The sequence below is a fragment of the Nerophis lumbriciformis genome, linkage group LG17 (genome assembly GCF_033978685.3).
Source record: "Nerophis lumbriciformis linkage group LG17, RoL_Nlum_v2.1, whole genome shotgun sequence".
NCBI classification, from domain to species: domain Eukaryota; kingdom Metazoa; phylum Chordata; class Actinopteri; order Syngnathiformes; family Syngnathidae; genus Nerophis; species Nerophis lumbriciformis.
Window position 1 is genome coordinate 5,734,527 of NC_084564.2, and position 20,325 is coordinate 5,754,851.

The 20,325-nt window shown below is 41.2% G+C and overlaps 1 protein-coding gene across 3 annotated transcripts; it reads right to left on the reverse strand.

The window, feature by feature from the left end:
• srsf7a (serine and arginine rich splicing factor 7a) lies at positions 1 to 18,281 on the reverse strand. 3 transcript variants are annotated; one of them, XR_009816569.1, is made up of 9 exons: positions 18,191 to 18,281; positions 12,225 to 12,455; positions 10,713 to 10,898; positions 10,524 to 10,616; positions 8,006 to 8,047; positions 2,545 to 2,589; positions 2,290 to 2,385; positions 1,142 to 1,634; positions 1 to 550 (listed from the first exon to the last, which is right to left on the reverse strand). XR_009816569.1 is itself a non-coding variant. In XM_061972310.2 (8 exons), exons 2-8 carry the CDS (start codon positions 12,446 to 12,448, stop codon positions 490 to 492), a joined length of 747 nt encoding a protein of 248 aa, XP_061828294.1. In that variant the 5' UTR covers positions 12,449 to 12,455; positions 18,023 to 18,244; the 3' UTR covers positions 1 to 489. The 3 variants fall into 3 exon arrangements, 1 of the variants encoding a protein (XP_061828294.1); XR_009816568.1 differs by having other exon boundaries at positions 18,023 to 18,248; XM_061972310.2 differs by lacking the exon at positions 1,142 to 1,634 and having other exon boundaries at positions 18,023 to 18,244.
• Positions 18,282 to 20,325: the final 2,044 nt, after the last annotated feature.

A 20,325-nucleotide genomic window follows, 5' to 3' on the forward strand; every position in this document is an offset into this window, starting at 1 on the left:
CATGTTGGGAAGATTTATTGAAAAATAAAAATGCCAGCGTCTCAAACAGTACAAGCAGGAGCCCATCCAAATTCTAGCTGAATCACCAAAAAACAATTTCAAATAATACACAGGAATAACCTGAAGGGCCGAGAACATCTTTTTAAGCACACAAACTTCGAGAGAAGAAAAAAATGGATGGGAGCAGTGCAGGACAGAAATATACATATTTAAGGAATTGGGTGCTTAATGAGCGCACAGGAGCAAAAAAAGTGTTCGAATGTCACTATTAAAAGTCCACTGCAACATACAGCACCATGCAGATGTAGGCGTTGCCTCTCATACAAACTACATGTGAAGGATGTCCTAAAACCTTCCGCCAATCAAAAAGCAGTTCTGAAGCTGCACTTTATCTCCGAAAGAAATGAAGCATAACCACACATGGAAAACTTGGGAGCGCTGCTGTAAAAGAGAACAGGGGTTGGGATTGAGGGGTGTCTTGTTTGTCACTCAGTTGGCGGCTGGCGATGGACTTCGTGGTGGTGGTGGTGGTGTTGCTGAGCGGGAACAACTGAAACAAAAACAAAGAGAGGTTAGTGTGCTGTAAGGGAGAATGGAAGAACGAGGATACCACAGACACACACACACACCCAGCTACTTCATCACTGAAGAACTTGAGTGTAAAAAACAAAAATAAAATAAAAAGCATATAGGTGGTGTATCTACCTTACATGTTTTTAAGTATCCCAAGACAAAAAGGGGACTAAGTGAATCCCCCGTGTGAACTGAAACCACTCATCACCTGACTACCCAAAAAGTTGACTACTGAAATTGGGATTGTGAGGACAAATTGCACCCAACTACTTCCTAAGATACTAAACACCACAAGGGGCACGGAACTTAACAGTTTGGTTTACTTGCAGAATTTGAATGTTTTCATGTAATAGTTTCTGTTGATGTTGAAGGCATGCACGGCAGAAATGTGCGCACCATAGAGCCTCCTGCGACAACACTCATTCACAGCACACACACGTAGCATGCTCATTATCATCTTTAGCTTTCACCACCCACGTTGCACATGAAGCCTGTGAATTTGCTTTGACCATAAAACATGAGCTTGTCATGGGGAAGGGGGGGTAGATAAAGAGGGGGTTGTCGTTACCTTTGGAGACACTGGCAGAAAAAACAAGTACAGAGAAGCGAAGGTTGAAAGCACTGAAGGACGGATGACTACGCTCTTGAAGACTGATCTCAGGTCAGCTCACTCTCATTTTCAGAAGCTAAGTCAGAGGCCGCAGAGCTCTGGTAGGTAGGGGGTCTGGTAGGTAGGTAATGGATTTTAAATGGTCGAACTCTGAACCGTTCATGCCGACGCTCTGGTAGATCTGCCGGCTGGCTGGCTGACGGCCTGGGTGACTCTAGGAGAACAACTGTAAGTGTGCACGGGCTGATCTCGTCTGAGCATGTGCGTCGGTTGGACAGACGGTCACCCATTCACTGCGCGGGGGGAGATTCTCGCTGTCTAACGCCAGGCGAAGGCTGATCTCAGTTCAGCGCCTAGTCACCCTCCCGCAGGATGTACACACCGCCAGCTGGCAGACCCTTGGCCTGGGATCAGCTGCAGTGTCAACGCAGTGCGCAGCTCCCAGCACACACTTTAAAGAAAATATGAAAAATAAACAAAACTTTGCTGCAAAGATCTTAAACTTTAGCTGCTGCTCTGCATTTAAAAATCTGAATTCTCTTGTCTAGCCACACTCAGGCTGGGAATCATCAATTCATTGAACTTGCGTAACATTTATCATTCGGTCAGCCTAAACATGAATTTAGCAAACAAGAGTACATATTAATAGTTAAGACGCTCTTCAGCTTTTAGCTGAACTTAATTAAAAAGTAAAGAACATCATTTGACTTATTTAGCCCTACACTTCGCACAAGCCAAACGTTGCAGAGTATACCCTGCCACGCCAACATGGCTGACAGCAGAGGCCGATGATTCCAATATGTCAGCGGTGGTAGAGGGGTCGGGGGTCCTCTGATCGCTCATCTCACTCAGCATGGAAGGCGGTCGGCGGCAGTAAGATACCCCAGGTTTGGAAGAAAGATCTGGTCAATACGGCTGACTGGAGCTGTAACTAGCTGGACTACTGATCGTCTCCTGGAAATCAACAGCTGTAGTTCCAGCTGACATATCTGACAGAATCATCTAGAACCTAATGGTAACTCTTCCTCTTAAGTGTTATTTGCTGGACCGGGCAGGTCTAAAAACTAGAGCTCAATTGTTGCGCATGCGGGAGACTTGAAGTTTACCTGTTCTTCTTGTGATTGGCCGACTGTGACCGAGAGCGGGAGCGGGAGGCAGAGCGTCTTGGTGCTGATCTGGACCGAGAACGAGACCTGGAACGACTGGGGGTGGGAGGACATTTTTATACGTTTAATTTTGTAGAACCCAAAGATGTAAGTAGCTGAATAGGAGTGAGCCAATTATGCAGCTTTAATTTCCACCTTATATGTGGAAAAGAGTGACCTTATCAACAAAAAAGTGACAAATTTGACAACTTTTACCTTCTCACTGGAGTCCTGGACTTGGAGCGGGCTTGAGAGCCAGACCTGGTAAAGGAAAGATCATAGGTTTAATAAATTTTATGTCTGGTTAAAAAAAGCTCTAGTCCACTTGCTCTGCTCGTAACAAACCATCTGGTCTAGTGTGAACATAGTCCACTGAACTCAGGACCGGTCCATAACGAGCGAACAGAGACCTATCTTTTCTTAAGTGATGCAGCAACACCCGATGGGTCACAAAATACAAGCAAAACTTGACGATATTTAGCAAAAAACTTGGAAGGGGAATTTAACTTTCTTTTGAAAATGTTCCCATCTTTATGAGACAAGAAGACAACAGGTTTTGTATATTTTTGCATTCTAATTTGTAACAATTGGTTTGTTCTAGGTGGATAGCAATGCCGCCTCTAAATCATTTTGAAAATGCATCCAAAAACCGCCAAAAATACTTTATTCACCGTATTTTCCGCACTATAAGCCGCACCTAAAAACCACAAATTTTCACAAAAGCTGACAGTGCGGCTTATAACCCGGTGCGCCTTATATATGGATTAATATAAATATTTATTTTCATAAAGTTTCGGTCTCGCAACTACGGTAAACAGCCGCCATCTTTTTTCCCCGTAGAAGAGGAAGCGCTTCTTCTTCTATGGTAAGCAACCGCCAGGTAAGCACCCGCCCCCATAGAAGAGGAAGCGCTTCTTCTTCTACTGTAAGCAACCACCCGCCCCCGTAGAAGAAGAAGCCCCCGGATATTGCGTTTCATTTCATTTGTGTGTTTACATCTGTAAAGACCACAAAATGGCTCCTACTAAGCGACACGCGTATAACGCAGAATTTAAACTTACATCACAGATGGTGTCAAAAAACAAGTGAAGCACACAAATACAACACTCGCCGTCATTCCGGGTGGATTAACCAAAGAACTCCAACCGCTCGATATTGGTGTCAACAGGGCATTTAAAGCACGACTGCGAACGGCGTGGGAACAATGGATGACCGAAGGCGAACACACCTTCACTAAGAAAGGGAGACAGCGCCAGACGACATACGCCAACATCTGCCAGTGGATCGTAAATGCCTGGGCGGATATTTCGGTCACAACTGTGGTCCGAGCTTTCCGGAAGGCAGGATTCACAGAACTGCTGGACGAGACGGAGCCGGCCATTTTGGATCCCGTATTCGCCCAACTTTTTAATTCGGACACCGAAGGAGAAGAATTCGAGGGATTTATGAATGAAGAATAACTTCAGAAAGTGAGTGTTATGTTTATTTTGTGTGTTGTGACATTAATGTTCGAGCAACATTATGTTGCTATTGCTCTGCACTATTTTGAATTTTACTATGTTTGTGATTGCACATTACCGTACATTTTGGGAGTGAACAGAGTTGTTAGAACGCTGGTTTTTAATATATTATTAAAGTTTGACTGACCTATCTGACTGTTTTTTTGACATTCCCTTTAGCGCAGTTAGATGCGGCTTATAACACGGGGCGGCTTATAGGTGGACAAAGTTTTGAAATATGCCGTTCATTGAAGGCGCGGCTTATAACCCAGGGCGGCTTATGGTATTTTCAAGCCTTGCATAAATGTCCCTGCCAAAATGTTTAAAAAAAAAAAGTGTGTGTTGTACTGTGCAGGTTTGAAATAAATAATTCAATCAAAAAAATGGTGCGGAAAATGCGGTACATACTGTAACCTTCCTGACTGGGAATTAAAAAGTGCCTGCCAGCAAATTTAGTTTTTATCCGAGTTTGATACATTTTGTAAAATTTGCACAGCTATGTTATTTATTTTACGTAGATAGAATATTTTTCTATTTTATGTAGACAGAATATTTTTCTTCTATTTTATTTAGGTTATGTAATTCTGTGCTACTTAAACAGTTTATTTTCTGTGCTGTTAATACCCATCTTAACTAACTGGGTTAATAAAAGTGCCACTGACTGTTCACAGTACAGTTGTCATTCAGTTCAATTTCAGTGAATTTCACTCAAAAATGAATTATCTTTATATGTACCGTATTTTCCGCACTATAAGGCGCACCGGATTATTAGCCGCACCTTCTATGAATTACATATTTCATAATTTTGTCCACCAATAAGCCGCCCCGGACTATAAGCCGCGCCTACGCTGCGCTAAAGGGAATGTCAAAAAAACAGTCAGATAGGTCAGTCAAACTTTAATAATATATTAAAAACCAGCGTTCTAACAACTCTGTTCACTCCCAAAATGTACGCAAATGTGCAATCACAAACATAGTAAAATTCAAAATAGTGCAGCGCAATAGCAACATAATGTTGCTCGAACGTTAATGTCACAACACACAAAATAAACATAGCGCTTACTTTCTGAAGTTATTCTTCATTCGTAAATCCTTCGTCTTCGGTGTCCGAAGTGAAAAGTTGGGCAAATTTACGATCCACTGGCAGATGTTGGCGTCGTCTGGCGCTGCCTACTCGTCTTAGTGAAGGTGTGTTCGCCTTCTGTCTTCCATTGTTCCCACGCAGTTAGCAGTCTAGCTTCGAATGCCCTGTTGACACCAATATCTAGCGGCTGGAGGTCTTTTGTCAATCCACCCGGAATGACGGCGAGTATTGAATTAAGCGCGTCTCTCAATGTGCTGTTATGAGCTAGCAAATATAACAACTACACTACCCAGCATGCAACGATAGTTACGAGCATGCGCAGTAGCCCTGAGAAGCGATGTTGTATGCTGGGAGTTCGAATGTGGTTATGAGCACGCTGTGAGAAAACGTTGAGAACTCAGTTAACACGCCTCGTCTGCATTATTTATAATTAGACAGACAACACACTTAATAGGAGCCATTTGGGGTCTTTACATAAACACACAAATGGAAATGAAACGTCACATATCCCAGCATGCACCGCGCGCTTCTTCTACGGGGAAAAAAGATGGCGGCTGTTTACCGTAGTTGCGAGACCTAAACTTTATGAAAATGAATCGTAATAAAGCGCACCGGGTTATAAGGCGCACTGTTAGCTTTTGAGAAAATTTGTGGTTTTTAGGTGCGCCTTATAGTGCGGAAAATACGGTATATTTTCATTGGGAAATACATATCGAGATATATATCGAATATCGAGTTTAAGTAAAAATATATCAAGATATACTTTTTCGTCCATATCCCCCAGCCCTACTCCTTTTATTCAGGTTAAAATAGATAATGTTGTGAATCCTCATTTGTCCAAAAATAGTTGTCTTCGTTGTCTGTCTGCCTGCCATGATTAAAACACACAAGCATTTGTTTCCGGAAGTAGAAACACATTTGTTGCCGAAAGTGCGTTTTTATGGGAACGGAAATATATGCGCGTAAGAAATAAGTTTTGGTATTGCCTAAAATACAGTAAATATTGTACATTTTACATATTTTTATGAATGTGTCTGTTTACAATATACATACACTTGCAGCTTGTACATAAAACATTGGAGGGTTTCAAAGTTGTTTTAGAGGGCTACAACGGTGACCCATTAGCCGCATCTCGCAAGCATTAAAAAAAAAAATCTTTAGAATTCTAAAAAAGAGAGACATGTCTTTAAGTGCAGTTCCCCTTTAATAGAAAGTAGAGCGGGAAAAACAAAAAAGCGTCAATGTCATTGCCAAAAGTGTAAATGCAGTAATTAAACAGATCTTTTCAACCAAGGATCACATTGCTAGTTAGAGCTCAGTGAAGTCGTCAGTAGGGATGTACCGTATTTTTCGCACCGGCCGAAAATGCATAATAAAGAAGGAAAAAAACATAAGTCGCACTGGAGTATAAGTCGCATTTTTGGGGAAAATGTATTTGATAAAACCCAACACCAAGAATAGACATTTGAAAGGCAATTTAAAATAAAGAAAGAATGGTGAACAACAGGCTGAATAAGTGTACGTTATATGAGGCATAAATAACCAACTGAGAACGTGCCTGGTATGTTAACGTAACATATTATGGTAAGAGTCATACAAATAAACATATAGAACATGCTATACGTTTACCAAACAATCTGTCACTCCTAATTGCTAAATCCAATGAAATCTTATACGTCTAGTCTCTTACGTGAATGAGCTAAATAATATTATTTGATATTTTACGGTAATGTGTTAATAATTTCACACATAAGTTCGCTCCTGAGTATAAGTCGCACCCCCGGCCAAACTATGAAAAAAACCGACTTATAGTCCGCAAAATACGGTATATAGGATTTTATCAGGACCAATATCATTATCGCCGTTACTGTATGTAATTGGTGCAAAAGGTGTGAAAAAAATGCATATTAATTACCGAAGGAGTTTGTACACCATCAACATCATGTAACATCTAACAACTATCCAGGAAATCGCAAAAAGCCGCTGCCTGACCAGGGCTCAGAAAATCTGTAGACTCCTCCCACCAAGGACTGTTTTCACTGCTGGTCTCCAGAAAGAGGTTCTGCAGCCTCCGTAGCAGAAATTCCAGGTTCTGTAACAGCTTCTTCCCTCAGGCCATAAGACTCTTGAACGGATCATAATAATCCCCCAAACACGGATTAACTCGCTGGAATATAAAGACAATATAACATACATCCATAAACATGGATGCATATGCAAAAGTGCAATATATTTATCTGTACAGTAATCTATTTATTTATATCTGCACTTTATTGCTCTTTTATCCTGCACTACAACAAGCTACTGCAACATATCGTTCTTATCTGTACTGTAAAGTTAAAATTTTAATGACAATAAAAGGAAGTCTAAGTCTCTAAGTCTAACATCTCACAGCAGGGAAGTCATATATCAACACCTGTTTTTAAAATCTTAAACAAGTCAAGTATGTTTGCAGTGCAAGTGAAATGCCGTAACGTCATCTTAAAAAGACCACACAGATCCATCACTGTGTTTCGATTTATAACAATTACACTCAGCCAAAAATATTTATATATAGCATTCATGTGCACAGCACAGACCTTATCATATCACATAAATCAAAACAATGAATTAGTGTGTTAGGTGGGTGTGCATTTAAGCAAGGTGTGTTTTAATGATGCAGTAATATTGGCCTATGGATTACTGGATTGCTGAAGGTTGCATGAAGGTTGATGAAGCGCGTTAGGGATTCAGTACTTTTATAGGCACAGGCCGAATTCCATCGTTACTACAGAGTATCGATTTAAATAAAAACGTTTTTATTTTTTAAACCGTCTGCAACAAAAAACTTCAATATATCCATAAAACCGATATATTGCCCAGGCCTACGTGATGGTGTTCATAGAAACATGGCTCTATAAAAATATTTTGTGAACTTCCTCATTAAGTTGGAGGCTTTTCTCTATCACCACTTTATGCAAAGGCTGACAAAAATAAATTAGAACGCTAACCGACCTGCACTCAGGTACACACCAGATATCTTTTTACATTTTGGTCCAGACCAAAAAAAGAGATGTGAGCACAGTAAAGCTCATTGGGCCAAATTTTATCTTACCTGCTCCTGCGCCTTGAGTATGATGGGGAGCGGCGGCGGCTCCTGGGAAAAAGTAGAAGTCAATGTAATTGGAGACAATAACGGTGATTAAGTAGTTATCAATGTGACCAAGAAGTTTTAACGTTTAATCTTCTACACTGTCATTTCAAACTGGGTCTTTTAAAGTACCAGTAAAGTGGAAAAAAAAGTTGACTTTATATGCATAATTGTGTTTAATTGTATCCATTAAACCATATCCAATTGTATTTTCAACCAGCAAAGTATATGAAAATACCGCAAAACATCACAAAATGCCACAATTTCAGGCGGCCATTTTGAATACTCCACTTTGAACGTCTTCTGTAATTTCCGTAGATTGACGTCACTGGAGTAACGCTTCTGCACTCGGACCAGTGTCGGACTGGAAATACGCAAAAATTAGAGAGAGATGTGCTGTCCATCATTCCCAATTCCTATATAAGACACAAATTTTTTATGTATTCTTAAATCGTAAATAAATAAATAGTCCATCAATGCAGGCTCTCTATTAGGCCCACAAAACCCTCTAAATAACAATCCAAAACCCACCATCGATACTCCCTATAGATTTTGTGACCTAAATATTAGCGATGTTATTATAAACGCTAACGCAGACTACCAATTTTTTAGCTGCGGGTTGATAACACACAGCGAAGTGGCCCTCCGCTGCTGTATTGTGAGATGGCCGCGATGTCCTGCTGCTCCCGCATCATCACGTCTCGACTCGTCAAAGTTATTCTAGATTATAAATCATGCCTCTCATCTGGATATTAGGAGGATTTAGCCAGAAATCTATGAGTTGTTCATCTGTAACATCCAATTTGTACCTGGAAATGGACAGACACACATAACCGAAGACAGTGTCTACAGGGAAACTTTTCCTTGTTAACCCCCATGGAAGATATAGACATCATATCAGTCGTCATCGAAGTGAAAGCAGACATTGTACAGTAAGCTATCGCTTTATTATGTTTGTAGTTTGTATTTCTTGTCTAGCACTTAGCAATAATGCTACATGATGCTTAGTGTTTCACAAAAGCTGGATCTGTATAGCAGAGCTTCCAAAACCTGTAGCTCATCCTTATTACCGTATTTTCCGCACTATTAGCCGCACCTAAAAACCACAAATTTACTCAAAAGCTGACAGTGCGGCTTATAACCCGGTGCGCTTTATATATGGATTAATATTAAGATTCATTTTCATAAAGTTTAGGTCTCGCAACTACGGTAAACAGCCGCCATCTTTTTTCCCCGTAGAAGAGGAAGCGCTTCTTCTTCTACGCAAGCAACCGCCAAGGTAAGCACCCGCCCCCATAGAAGAGGAAGCACTTCTTCTTCTACTGTAAGCAACCACCCGCCCCCGTAGAAGAAGAAGAAGCGCGCGGATATTACGTTTCATTTCCTTTGTGTGTTTACATCTGGAAAGACCACAAAATGGCTCCTACTAAGCGACAGGTTTCTGGTTCATGAAAAGACGCAATCTCTCCATCCGCACACGGACTACTATTTCACAGCAACTGCCTAAAGACTTTCAAGAAAAGCTGGCTACTTTCCGTGCATATTGTAAAAACAAGATAGCTGAAAAAAAGATCCGGCCAGAGAACATTATCAACATGGACGAGGTTCCACTGACTTTTGATATTCCTGTGAACCGCACTGTGGATACAACGGGAGCACGTACGGTGAATATTCGCACCACAGGGAATGAGAAGTCATCCTTCACTGTGGTTCTAGCTTGCCATGCTAATGGCCAGAAACTTCCACCCATGGTGATATTCAAAAGGAAGACCTTGCCAAAAGAGACCTTTCCAGCCGGCGTCATCATAAAAGCTAACTCGAAGGGATGGATGGATGAAGAAAAGATGAGCGAGTGAGGGAAGTTTACGCGAAGAGGCCGGGTGGCTTTTTTCACGCAGCTCCGTCCATGTTGATATACGACTCCATGCGCGCCCACATCACGCTGGTTTTTAATATATTATTAAAGTTTGACTGACCTATCTGACTGTTTTTTTGACATTCCCTTTAGCGCAGTTAGATGCGGCTTACAACACGGGGCGGCTTATAGGTGGACAAAGTTTTGAAATATGCCGTTCATTGAAGGCGCGGCTTATAACACAGGGCGGCTTATGGTGCGGAAAATACGGTATATTCAGGATCAACAATATAAGTTTGGATCATATTTCCCCCCGAAAGTATTCGTTGTTGGCTCTCACAAAGTCTGCATGACTTGCATTGTTGTTGTTGATGAAGGGATCTGTTGTCCCTACCTCTATGTCATGCGATTACATTTCTGGATAACTCATTATCTCTCAAAATATCTCGGGAATCTCTGGGAAATTGGTACTATTTTGATCTGATTACTCGCAAACTTTGTAAGTCTTTCAGTGTCATAAATCAGATATACATGATAATAGCCTCAATATATAGGCAACTATTTTTTTCCACTGTACTTGTACTTCAAAGGACAACTAATCAATTAACATTTTAGAGTCTTTCCTACCTGCTGCGGCTACGGCTGCGAGAGTGAGAACGGGAGCGGTAGCGGCGCCCACGAGATCTGGACCTGGACCGTGATCGAGAATGGGATCGGGACCTACCACACACACAAAAAAAAAAGTTTAGGTTAAGTTGTGGAGCACTTATAAGGAAATGTATTATATTACGCAGCCTCAAGCACATTTTTTACCTGCTGCTGCGGCGTCCTCCTCCTCCTCCTCGCTTGCTGAAGCGGTAGCAGTCATAGGCATAATGACCGCGGTCCCCACACTGGTAACAGCGGTCATTTGGGTCAAACTGGCGACGGCTGGGGCGTCCGCGGCCCTTCCTGGACATGCCAGTTGACATCTCCACTCGTACACGTGACCCACACAAGAGCCTTTGGGCAACAAGCAACAACTCCTTAAAGCTTACAAGACAATTTCTGCCCAGTAACAACCATGCATGTATGCACTTGATGATAAAGGAGGAGTTTAACTGGGTACTAACTTTAGGACTACGACGACTAATAAATTGAGAAAACACTTTATAGAAGATTTATATTTTTGTTCTTTCGATTTGTTTGAGTCAAACTAATACAAATTTATAACAGACGAAAACATTTTTTTTAATGCACAACTTTTAAGAAAAATATGGGAACCTGGACTGAATCCCTCAATGTCACACTTAATTTTTTTAAATATATTTAATAGTTTGCACTATTGTCTTTTTTTTCTTTAACTACTTACACCACCACACTACCTCCACAGGCCACAACTTGACTCCAGCTGTCAATTGTGGCCTAGTGGTTAGAGTGTCCGCCCTGAGATCGGTAGGTTGTGAGTTCAAACCCCGGCCGAGTCATACCAAAGACTATAAAAATGGGACCCATTGCCTCCCTGCTTGGCACTCAGTATCAAGGGTTGGAATTGGGGGTTAAATCACCAAAATGATTCCCGGGCGCGGCCACTGCTGCTGCCCACTGCTCCCCTCACCTCCCAGGGGGTGATCAAGGGTGATGGGTCAAATGCAGAGAATAATTTCGCCACACCTAGTGTGTGTGTGACAATCATTGGTACTTTAACTTTAACTTTAACTTTTTAACCATGGGAACATACTACTGGTTTTTGTGTACTACTAATCTTGGATTTCTTATAATTTGTGGGAAGGGAAACATAAAATTATTTGATATATATAAAAACGGAATAGCATGGACTGCCCAGAATACAAGCACGAGAGCCATGGTGTGTGGGTGCCACGGTCTGTGAAAAGTGGATATAAAAAAAAAAAACTTATATTAATGCACACATGTTAACAGTACAATTTAAATGTTAATGATGTGCATTTATTACAAAAAGGATGCTGTTGCTAGCAAAAACATCCATCCATCCTCTACCGCTTATCCCTTCGGGGTCGCTGGAGCCTATCTCAGCTGCATTCGGACGGTAGTCAGGGTACACCCTGGACAAGTGGCCACCTCATCGCAGGGCCAACACAGATAGACAACATTCACACACTAGGGCCAATTTAGTAAAAACAATCTTTATTTAATCTATTTCTACTGAAAAACGCACATAGGCTATAAAGTGTTTTAACCGATCATTTTATTAATTGTACATTAACCGAGAGAATACTCACCTACCGAAATAATCGATTGCTGTAGCCCTAACCTATCTCAGAACTAATAACCAGTGAAAGTATACTACTTTGTGTACAATGTACTCACTTCCCATCCGTGCCTTTAACAGCATCTTCAGCATCTCTTGGATCCTCAAACTCCACAAAAGCAAACCCTGGCGGGTTCCTGGCCACCCAGACGGTCCTCAGCGGGCCATAGTAGCTGAACGCCCGTTCCAACTCCCCCTTGGCGGCACCATTGCCCAGGTCACCCACGTACACCTTACAGTCCGACGCCCTGGACGAACTGCGGGACGATGAGTAGTAGGACATTTCCTGGCTGTAGAAAAACATTAGCAGTGGTAAATAAAACAATTACAGTGTTTGATTGATTGTTTAATCCGATCGGAATTAGGTGAGGAAGCAGCGCCATGTCTACACTAAGCTGGATAACCCCTTAAACAAATAATTATTTAGCCTAAGCCCCGTTTCAGCTACACTAAACTATCATTTAAGGTCCCCCTGCTCGGACCTTAAATGGGGTAATACACGGGTACGTGTGCCGTGTATTTCTTGAATCTCCGGCTCTTAGCTTTGTATGGACTCATTGATCGTTTACAAACTGAGTTTGGAAAGGAAGTGACGTCAGAAAGAACGCGCCACAGCCAGCTTCATAATAAAGTGGTTTCGTAACTCGGAGCTAACCACTGGAAATATGAAGGCGAGTCATCCAGATATGCCCGTGTTTCTCCTTCCGTCTGTACAGACGCTTGTGGAAATCACAAATGAATACCTTAAGGAGGAAGCGATTGCAACTATTTCGGATACAACACTTCTCAGACGGCAAAAAACTTTCAAATGTCCAGGTCAGCTGTGATTCTACTTAGCAAAAAACTTTGTCCATTTGTCGAAGGAGAAACAACGAGAATGCGAGCTCCCGTGGATGTGATAAAAAAGGTAGCGTGTGCTTTGTATTACCTGGCCGTCGAGGGAAAACTACGGAAAACAGCAAATGCATTTGGACTGGCAAAGCAGACTGTATCAGTTATAGTCCGCCATGTGTGTCGCGGACTCAAAGTCTAGGTCCAGAGTATATAAAGTCACCAAAAACTAATGGACAATGAAGGTGAAGGCAAAAGAGTGAGGAGCGTCCTGACCAGATATCTAGATGCCTGGTTTATTTCATTTATAGTATTTTTTTATTTGAATTTTATTTATCATATATTTATTTACCTGCTTGAAGTTTGCAATTTTTCATGTTTACTTGTAAAAAAATAATGTATCTTTATTTCTTACTTGTAATGTTGTAAAATGTTCTTTATCACAGTGTTTACATGTCTAATAAAGATTTGATTAATTTATGATGGCTCAGGTGTGATTAACTACAATAAGGCCCCACAGCACACTGGATTTCAGTTAATTGAAATACCACAACACCAGATATTTTTCAGGTAAGTTAAATTAGATGAACTGTACAGTGCCAGGTGCCTCAAAAAGGCCCAAAACATCATAAGGGACCCATCTCACCCTGGACAAACTTTTAACTGCTGCCCTCGGGCAGGAGATACAGGACAATAAAATGCCAGACAAACAGATTTAAGAACACTTTTTACCCGAGAGCAATAGTGTCGCTGAACACAAGACAATAATGACTGTGCGTGTGAACTGTGTTCTTGGTATTTTTATGTATTTTAATCTATTTATCTATGTTCTTATGTTTTTGTGTGTTATTATGAATTTGCACTAAATTAGTTGTGCATACAATTTCGTTGTACAATGTACAATGACAATAAAGATATATTCTATTATATTCTACAAAGCAACACTGGAGGTGACTATAACGTGCGCATTTTCCGCGGATGTGTATTTGGTCGCATTGCGACGGACGGGGTCTTAAACGGTGGCATTGTTTGATTGATTTAAACTTTTATTAGTAGATTGCACAGTACAGTACATATTCCGTACAATTGACCACTAAATAATAACACCCGAATAAGTTTTTCAACTTGTTTAAGTCGGGGTCCATGATACAGATTAGGGCTGCAACAACCAATCGATTAAATCGATTATAAAAATAGTTGGCGATTAATTTAGTCATCGATTTGTTGGATCTATGCTATGCGCAGAGGCTACTTTTTTTTTTTAAATAAACCTTTATTTATAAACTGCAACATTTACAAACAGCTGAGAAATAATAATCAAAATAAGTATGGTGCCAGTATGCTGTTTTTTCCCAATAAAATACTGGAAAGGATAGAAATGTAGTTTGTCTCTTTTATCCGATTATTAATCAAAGTAATAATCGACAGATTAATCGATGATCAAATTAGTTGTTAGTTGCAGCCCTAATACAGATATATACTATCATCATAATACAGTAATCACACAAGATGTTGTGTGTGGATACGGATAAGGTGGGATTTACCCTGGATAACTGTTATGCTGGGTGTGTAGTAATAACCAACACGAACGTGTTACTTTCCAGTCAGCCTCGTTATTCCCGTATCTGTATTTACCTAATTACATTCTTCTCTCCTCGCCGCCTCTCTTCCGTCTGACTCACTACGCCACCTAGAGGCTGTACAATGTAACTGAAATAACTGTATGGTTAACTCAATGCAGTAGTGCAGTGTTTTTCAACATTTTTTGAGCCAAAGCACATTTTTGTCATTGAAAAAATGCGGAGGCACACCACCAGCAGAAAACATAAAAATATTAAACTCAGTAGCTGATATCGACAATAAAAAGTTGTTCTCGCAAGTTTTGGATAAGAATTCAAACCATAACCAACCATGCATGACTATAGCTCTTGTCTCAAAGTACGGTCATATCACGCTGTGACTTAATGGTTTTTTTTTGGTGTCTTCCTGTGTGTAGTGTTTCAGTTCTTGTCTTGCGCTCTTCTTTTGGTGGCTTTTCCTGTTTTGTTGGTATTTTCCTGTAGAAGTTTCATGCCTTCTGTACAACATTGATTGTCATGTCATGTTCGGATGTAATTTGTGGACGCCCTCTGCTCCACACGCTGTAAGTCTTTGCTGTCTTCCAGCATTCTGTTTTTGTTTACTTTGCAACCAGTTCAGTTGTAGTTTCGTTTTGCATAGCCTTCCCTAAGCTTCAATGCCTTTTCTTAGCGGCACTCGCCTTTTGTTTATTTTTGGTTTAAGCATTAGACGGACGCCTTTTTACCTGCACGCTGTCGTCTGCATATTGTGATCACAACTAGGGCGGCAACTAACGATTAATTTGATAATCGATTAATCTGTCGTTTATTACTCAGATTAATAATCGGATAAAAGAGACAAACTACATTTCTATCCTTTCCAGTATTTTATTGAAAATAAACAGCATACTTGCGCCATGTTCTTTCAACTTGCCAAATAAAACAAGGAAAATGTTACAAAAATGCACACTTCACTCCTGCTATAGATAATAAAAAATTAAATCTGATAAATCTATCGATAAAAAGCAGAGCCCGACGACGCATGCGCGTTTATCACAACTCTCTCGCTCTCGCTGTCTCTACCCACCCTCACGAATGCTGTGCACCTTCCCAATTTGTTTAGTTTTTAACCTTCTTAACCCTGAACGTATATTGAAAATACACGCAACCCTAACTCAAAATGCCGGACATTTGAGGCATTTAAGAAACACCACCCGACAGAGGACATGTCCGGTGAAAAGAGGACGCATGGTCAGGACCTATCCCGTTAGCTGCTAGCAGCGATCGGTTTCACTGGACATGTCCTCTTTTGCTAACATGCTAGCAGCTAACGGGCTAGGATAGACTGACCATACGTCCTCTTTTCACCGAACATGTCCTCTTTTGCGGAGCTCTCAGGGCGGTGTTTCTTAAATGCCTCAAATGTCCGGCATTTTGTTTACGCAATGTGCAGTACGCTACTTAATATGTCCGTGTGGAAACTCGTTCGGTACACTTCCGCACCGAAACGAAACCCCCGTACCAAAACGGTTCGATACAAATACACGTATTGTTACACCTCTATTATTTTGATTATTGTTTCTCAGCTTATTGTAAATGTTGCAGTTTATAAATAAAGGTTAAAAAAACAAAAAAAAACGTAGCCTCTGCGCATAGCTCCAATGAATCCATCCATCTTCTTCCGCTTATCCGAGGTCGGGTCGCGGGGGCAGCAGCCTAAGCAGGGAAGCCCAGACTTCCCTCTCCCCAGCCACTTCGTCCAGCTCTTCCTGTGGGACCCCGAGGCGTTCCCAGGCCAGCCGGGAGACATAGTCTTCCCAACGTGTCCTGGGTCTTCCCCGCGGCCTCCTACCGGTCGGACGTGCCCTAAACACCTCCCTAGGGAGGCGTTCGGGTGGCATCCTGACCAGATGCCCGAACCACCTCATCTGGCTCCTCTCCATGTGGAGGAGCAGCGGCTTTACTTTGAGCTCCCCCCGGATGGCAGAGCTTCTCACCCTATCTCTAAGGGAGAGCCCCGCCACCCGGCGGAGGAAACTCATTTCGGCCGCTTGTACCCGTGATCTTGTCCTTTCGGTCATAACCCAAAGCTCATGACCATAGGTGAGGATGGGAACGTAGATCGACCGGTAAATTGAGAGCTTTGCCTTCCGGCTCAGCTCCTTCTTCACCACAACGGATCGATACAGCGTCCGCATTACTGAAGACGCCGCACCGATCCGCCTGTCGATCTCACGATCCACTCTTCCCTCACTCGTGAACAAGACTCCGAGGTACTTGAACTCCTCCACTTGGGGCAAGATCTCCCCCCCAACCCGGAGATGGCACTCCACCCTCTTCCGGGCGAGAACCATGGACTCGGACTTGGAGGTGCTGATTCTCATCCCAGTCGCTTCACACTCAGCTGCGAACCGATCCAGTGAGAGCTGAAGATCCTGGCCAGATGAAGCCACCAGGACCACATCATCTGCAAAAAGCAGAGACCTAATCCTGCAGCCACCAAACCAGGAACGAATCTCTAACTAAATTAATCGCCAACTATTTTTATAATAGATTTTAATCGATTAGTTGTTGCAGCCCTAATCACAACAAACCATGTTCCCGACATCTACAAAGCAATTATCTACCGGCTGCCACCTACTGATATGGAAGAGTACAATATGGTTACTCTGCCGAGCTCTCGACAGCACCGACACTCAACAACGGCACATTTGCAGATTACTATTACTGGTTTGCAAAAAATATTTTTAACCCAAATAGGCAAAATTACATATTCTCCCGCGGCACACCAGACTATCTCACGGCACATTAGTTGAAAAACAACAATAACCTTATCCGGTTTAGTGTAAACGGGGCCTATGGCGCCAAACGCGGCCTTGCTCGCTTACATCCTCATTCCATTTGTACCGGGCCCAAATGATTTTTCAGTAACAAATGAAACGGAAACAAATAAGACAGTATTAACTAGAAAAGCGTTTGGGTACAATTTAAGTAGCCGATCTTTGGAAAATGACGTCATGCCCACCGCGGCTAACATCGTGTAGCCTTGTTAGCTGGTTGCCCATATAACCTAGATCTGACTAAGCCATCTTTACCAACTTTTCACAGGCCTTTAATAGTGCCTCAGTTGACGTATAATGGAAAAATATATTTTACAAAACTAATATAACCTGTTCTTTGCTTAATGGCGTGCGTTAGCGGTGTTCGCTAATCATTAACGGCTCGCGATTGTCTTAATGGCGGATGAAGCCCGTTTTTTTTTAGCAAGCAAAGACCCTCGACACTCAACGTCCATTTACTGCCCAACATAAACATTTCGAGACTATTCCCAAACATCACATGTATATGTTACAAACACGAATATTGTAGATGCGTTGAGGAAATGAATGCTACGAAGTGAGAGTAGAGTAGTAGTTGTAGGCCTCGCGCTCAACCTGCTCAAAAACAATGGCAACCACGCGCTTTACCTTCTCCCCAGCTTGACTCGATTTATTCTTCACCTCCAAACGTAAAAAAAAACCCTACACCAGCCTGGGCAAGGTATGTGTCACCGGGTAGGTCACTTCCGAACACCGAATGCGTTTAAAAAAAACACACAAACGGGAGAGCTTTAGCAGGTATTACGTATGTCTTACGCGGAGGTTCAATGGCGAATTTACGGCGTCCAAGAGGCAATGCCCGTCACTTCCGCTGTGTCCGCAACTGCGCAGTTAAATTCAAACGTCACTTCCGGTGTTTCCGCAACAAGAAAAATATACTGCATATATAGTTTTTATTTTTAAATAAATGTTTTTTCTTCCCTTTGTGTGAACTTGAATCCCAATGAATTACCTGTGTGAAGTTAGCCCACTACCATGTCAAGATACACTATATTGCCAAAAGTATTTGGCAATTTGTGACGTCACCCCCTTCCCCCTTGCGCAGGGGTCGGCAACCCAAAATGTCGAAAGAGCCATTTTGGACCAAAAATACAAAAACAAATCTGTCTGGAGCCGCAAAAAATTAAAAGCCATATTACATACAGATGTCATGAGATATAAATTGAATTAAGAGGACTTAAAGGAAACTAAATTACCTCAAATATAGCTACAAATGAGGCATAATGATGCAATATGTACATATAGCTAGCCTAAATAGCATGTTAGTATCGATTAGCTAGCAGTGACCAAATATGTCTGATTAGCACTTCACACAAGTCAGTAACAACAAAACTCACCTTTGTGCATTCACACACAACGTTAACATTTTGGTGGACAATATGAGACAGAAAAAGAAGTGGCATAAAACACGTCCTAGAAAGTCGGAGAAAGTTATACATGTAAACTAACTATGGTGAGTTCAAGGACCGCCAAAATTAGTAGGACAAAAAGGAGCTCGCCAAATACTCGAATCAGTGAAGCAGGGCCGGCCCGTGGCATAGGCCGTATAGGCAAATGCTAAGGGCGCCGTCCATCAGGGGGCGCCACGCCAGTGCCACAAATGTAGGAGAAAAAAAAGAAAAAAGTTGGTAGTATTATTTCTAAATACAAAAAATAATCCCACGTTAATTAAAATGCAAAGTAAAGCCCCCTCCCTTCCCGTATCATGACTCTTTTTGGACGTCACCACATCAAAAAATCAACACAAGATGTCAAAACGGCCAAAACTGTCAGGTGCCCAGGGTAGAAAAAAGAGAAAAGAAGAGGAGGAGAAACGAGAAAAGACAGAAGTAGCAGGTAGGTAACGTTAGCCTACATGAAATTATTTGTCTGTTACAGAATGTGAAAGTAACCTGGCTTTTTAGCATTAAGCTAATGCTACATGATTCGGCAATTGCTAATCAATAAATAGCTAGCTCTGTTTTAACGTCGGGTTAATATTGTGGAGGGGGCTAAATTGTTATGGAAAATAATAATGTAACGTTAGCCTACATGAAATTATTTGTCTGTTACAGAATGTGAAAGTAACCTGACTTTTTAGCATTAAGCTAATGCTACATGATTCGGCAATTGCTAATCAATAAATGGCTAGTTCTGTTTTAACGTCGGGTTAATATTGTGGAGGGGGCTAAATTGTTATGGAAAATAATAATGTAACGTTAGGTAATTACAGTACTCCCACCTTGCATTCCTCAGGGACATTTCTTTCTTTTTTTTTAGTTTATTTCGAACATGAACACACTTACATCATAATACATCACACAATTTCATATCATTTCATTTTACATCATGCCCGAAAAGGAGTAGGAAGAAGCAAAGCTTATTTAATCCTACCCCTTTCCCACTTCAAAGCGTTTACAAATATATAGAATCATTTACTGACCTTTTTATATAATAAAATAACATCTATGAATTAGTATACAACAGTTTTGTAATATGTAATTAATTAATTAATTCAGTCATTATTAACATACTGAGATGAAGAATATCTTATTTTCAATAAGGTTGAAAGCATTTCTCATAATTCTTCTTCTTTGTACTCTGTAAGCACTATTATTTTGAACAACCTCTTGAACTGGATCATATCAGTACAATTTTTAACTTCTTTACTTAATCCATTCCATAATTTAATTCCACATACTGATATGCTAAAAGTTCTAAGTGTTGTACGTGCATATAAATGTTTGTATTAGATCTTTTAAGCAGGTGTTTTTTGTTTACATTGTTATTGCCTTCTGGTTAGCTAATGTTTGCCCTGCAGGTAATAGTCACTTGTCCACCCCTTTATATATTAGGTATAGTTGTAAGTAAAAAAAAAAAAAGGGTCAAAGACAAAGCTATTCGGGTTCTTG

What these genes read in the sequence shown, in the direction of transcription:
- srsf7a (XM_061972310.2), bottom strand. Translation starts at nt 12,448, where the DNA reads ATGTCCTACTACTCATCGTCCCGCAGTTCGTCCAGGGCGTCGGACTGT. An exon ending in GGAGGAGGACGCCGCAGCAG is followed by an intron (nt 10,617 to 10,712) that starts CAGGTAAAAAAT and finishes TGTGTGTGGTAG; the next exon opens with GTCCCGATCCCATTCTCGAT. An exon ending in GCCAATCACAAGAAGAACAG is followed by an intron (nt 551 to 2,289) that starts GTAAACTTCAAG and finishes TTTTTGTTTCAG; the next exon opens with TTGTTCCCGCTCAGCAACAC.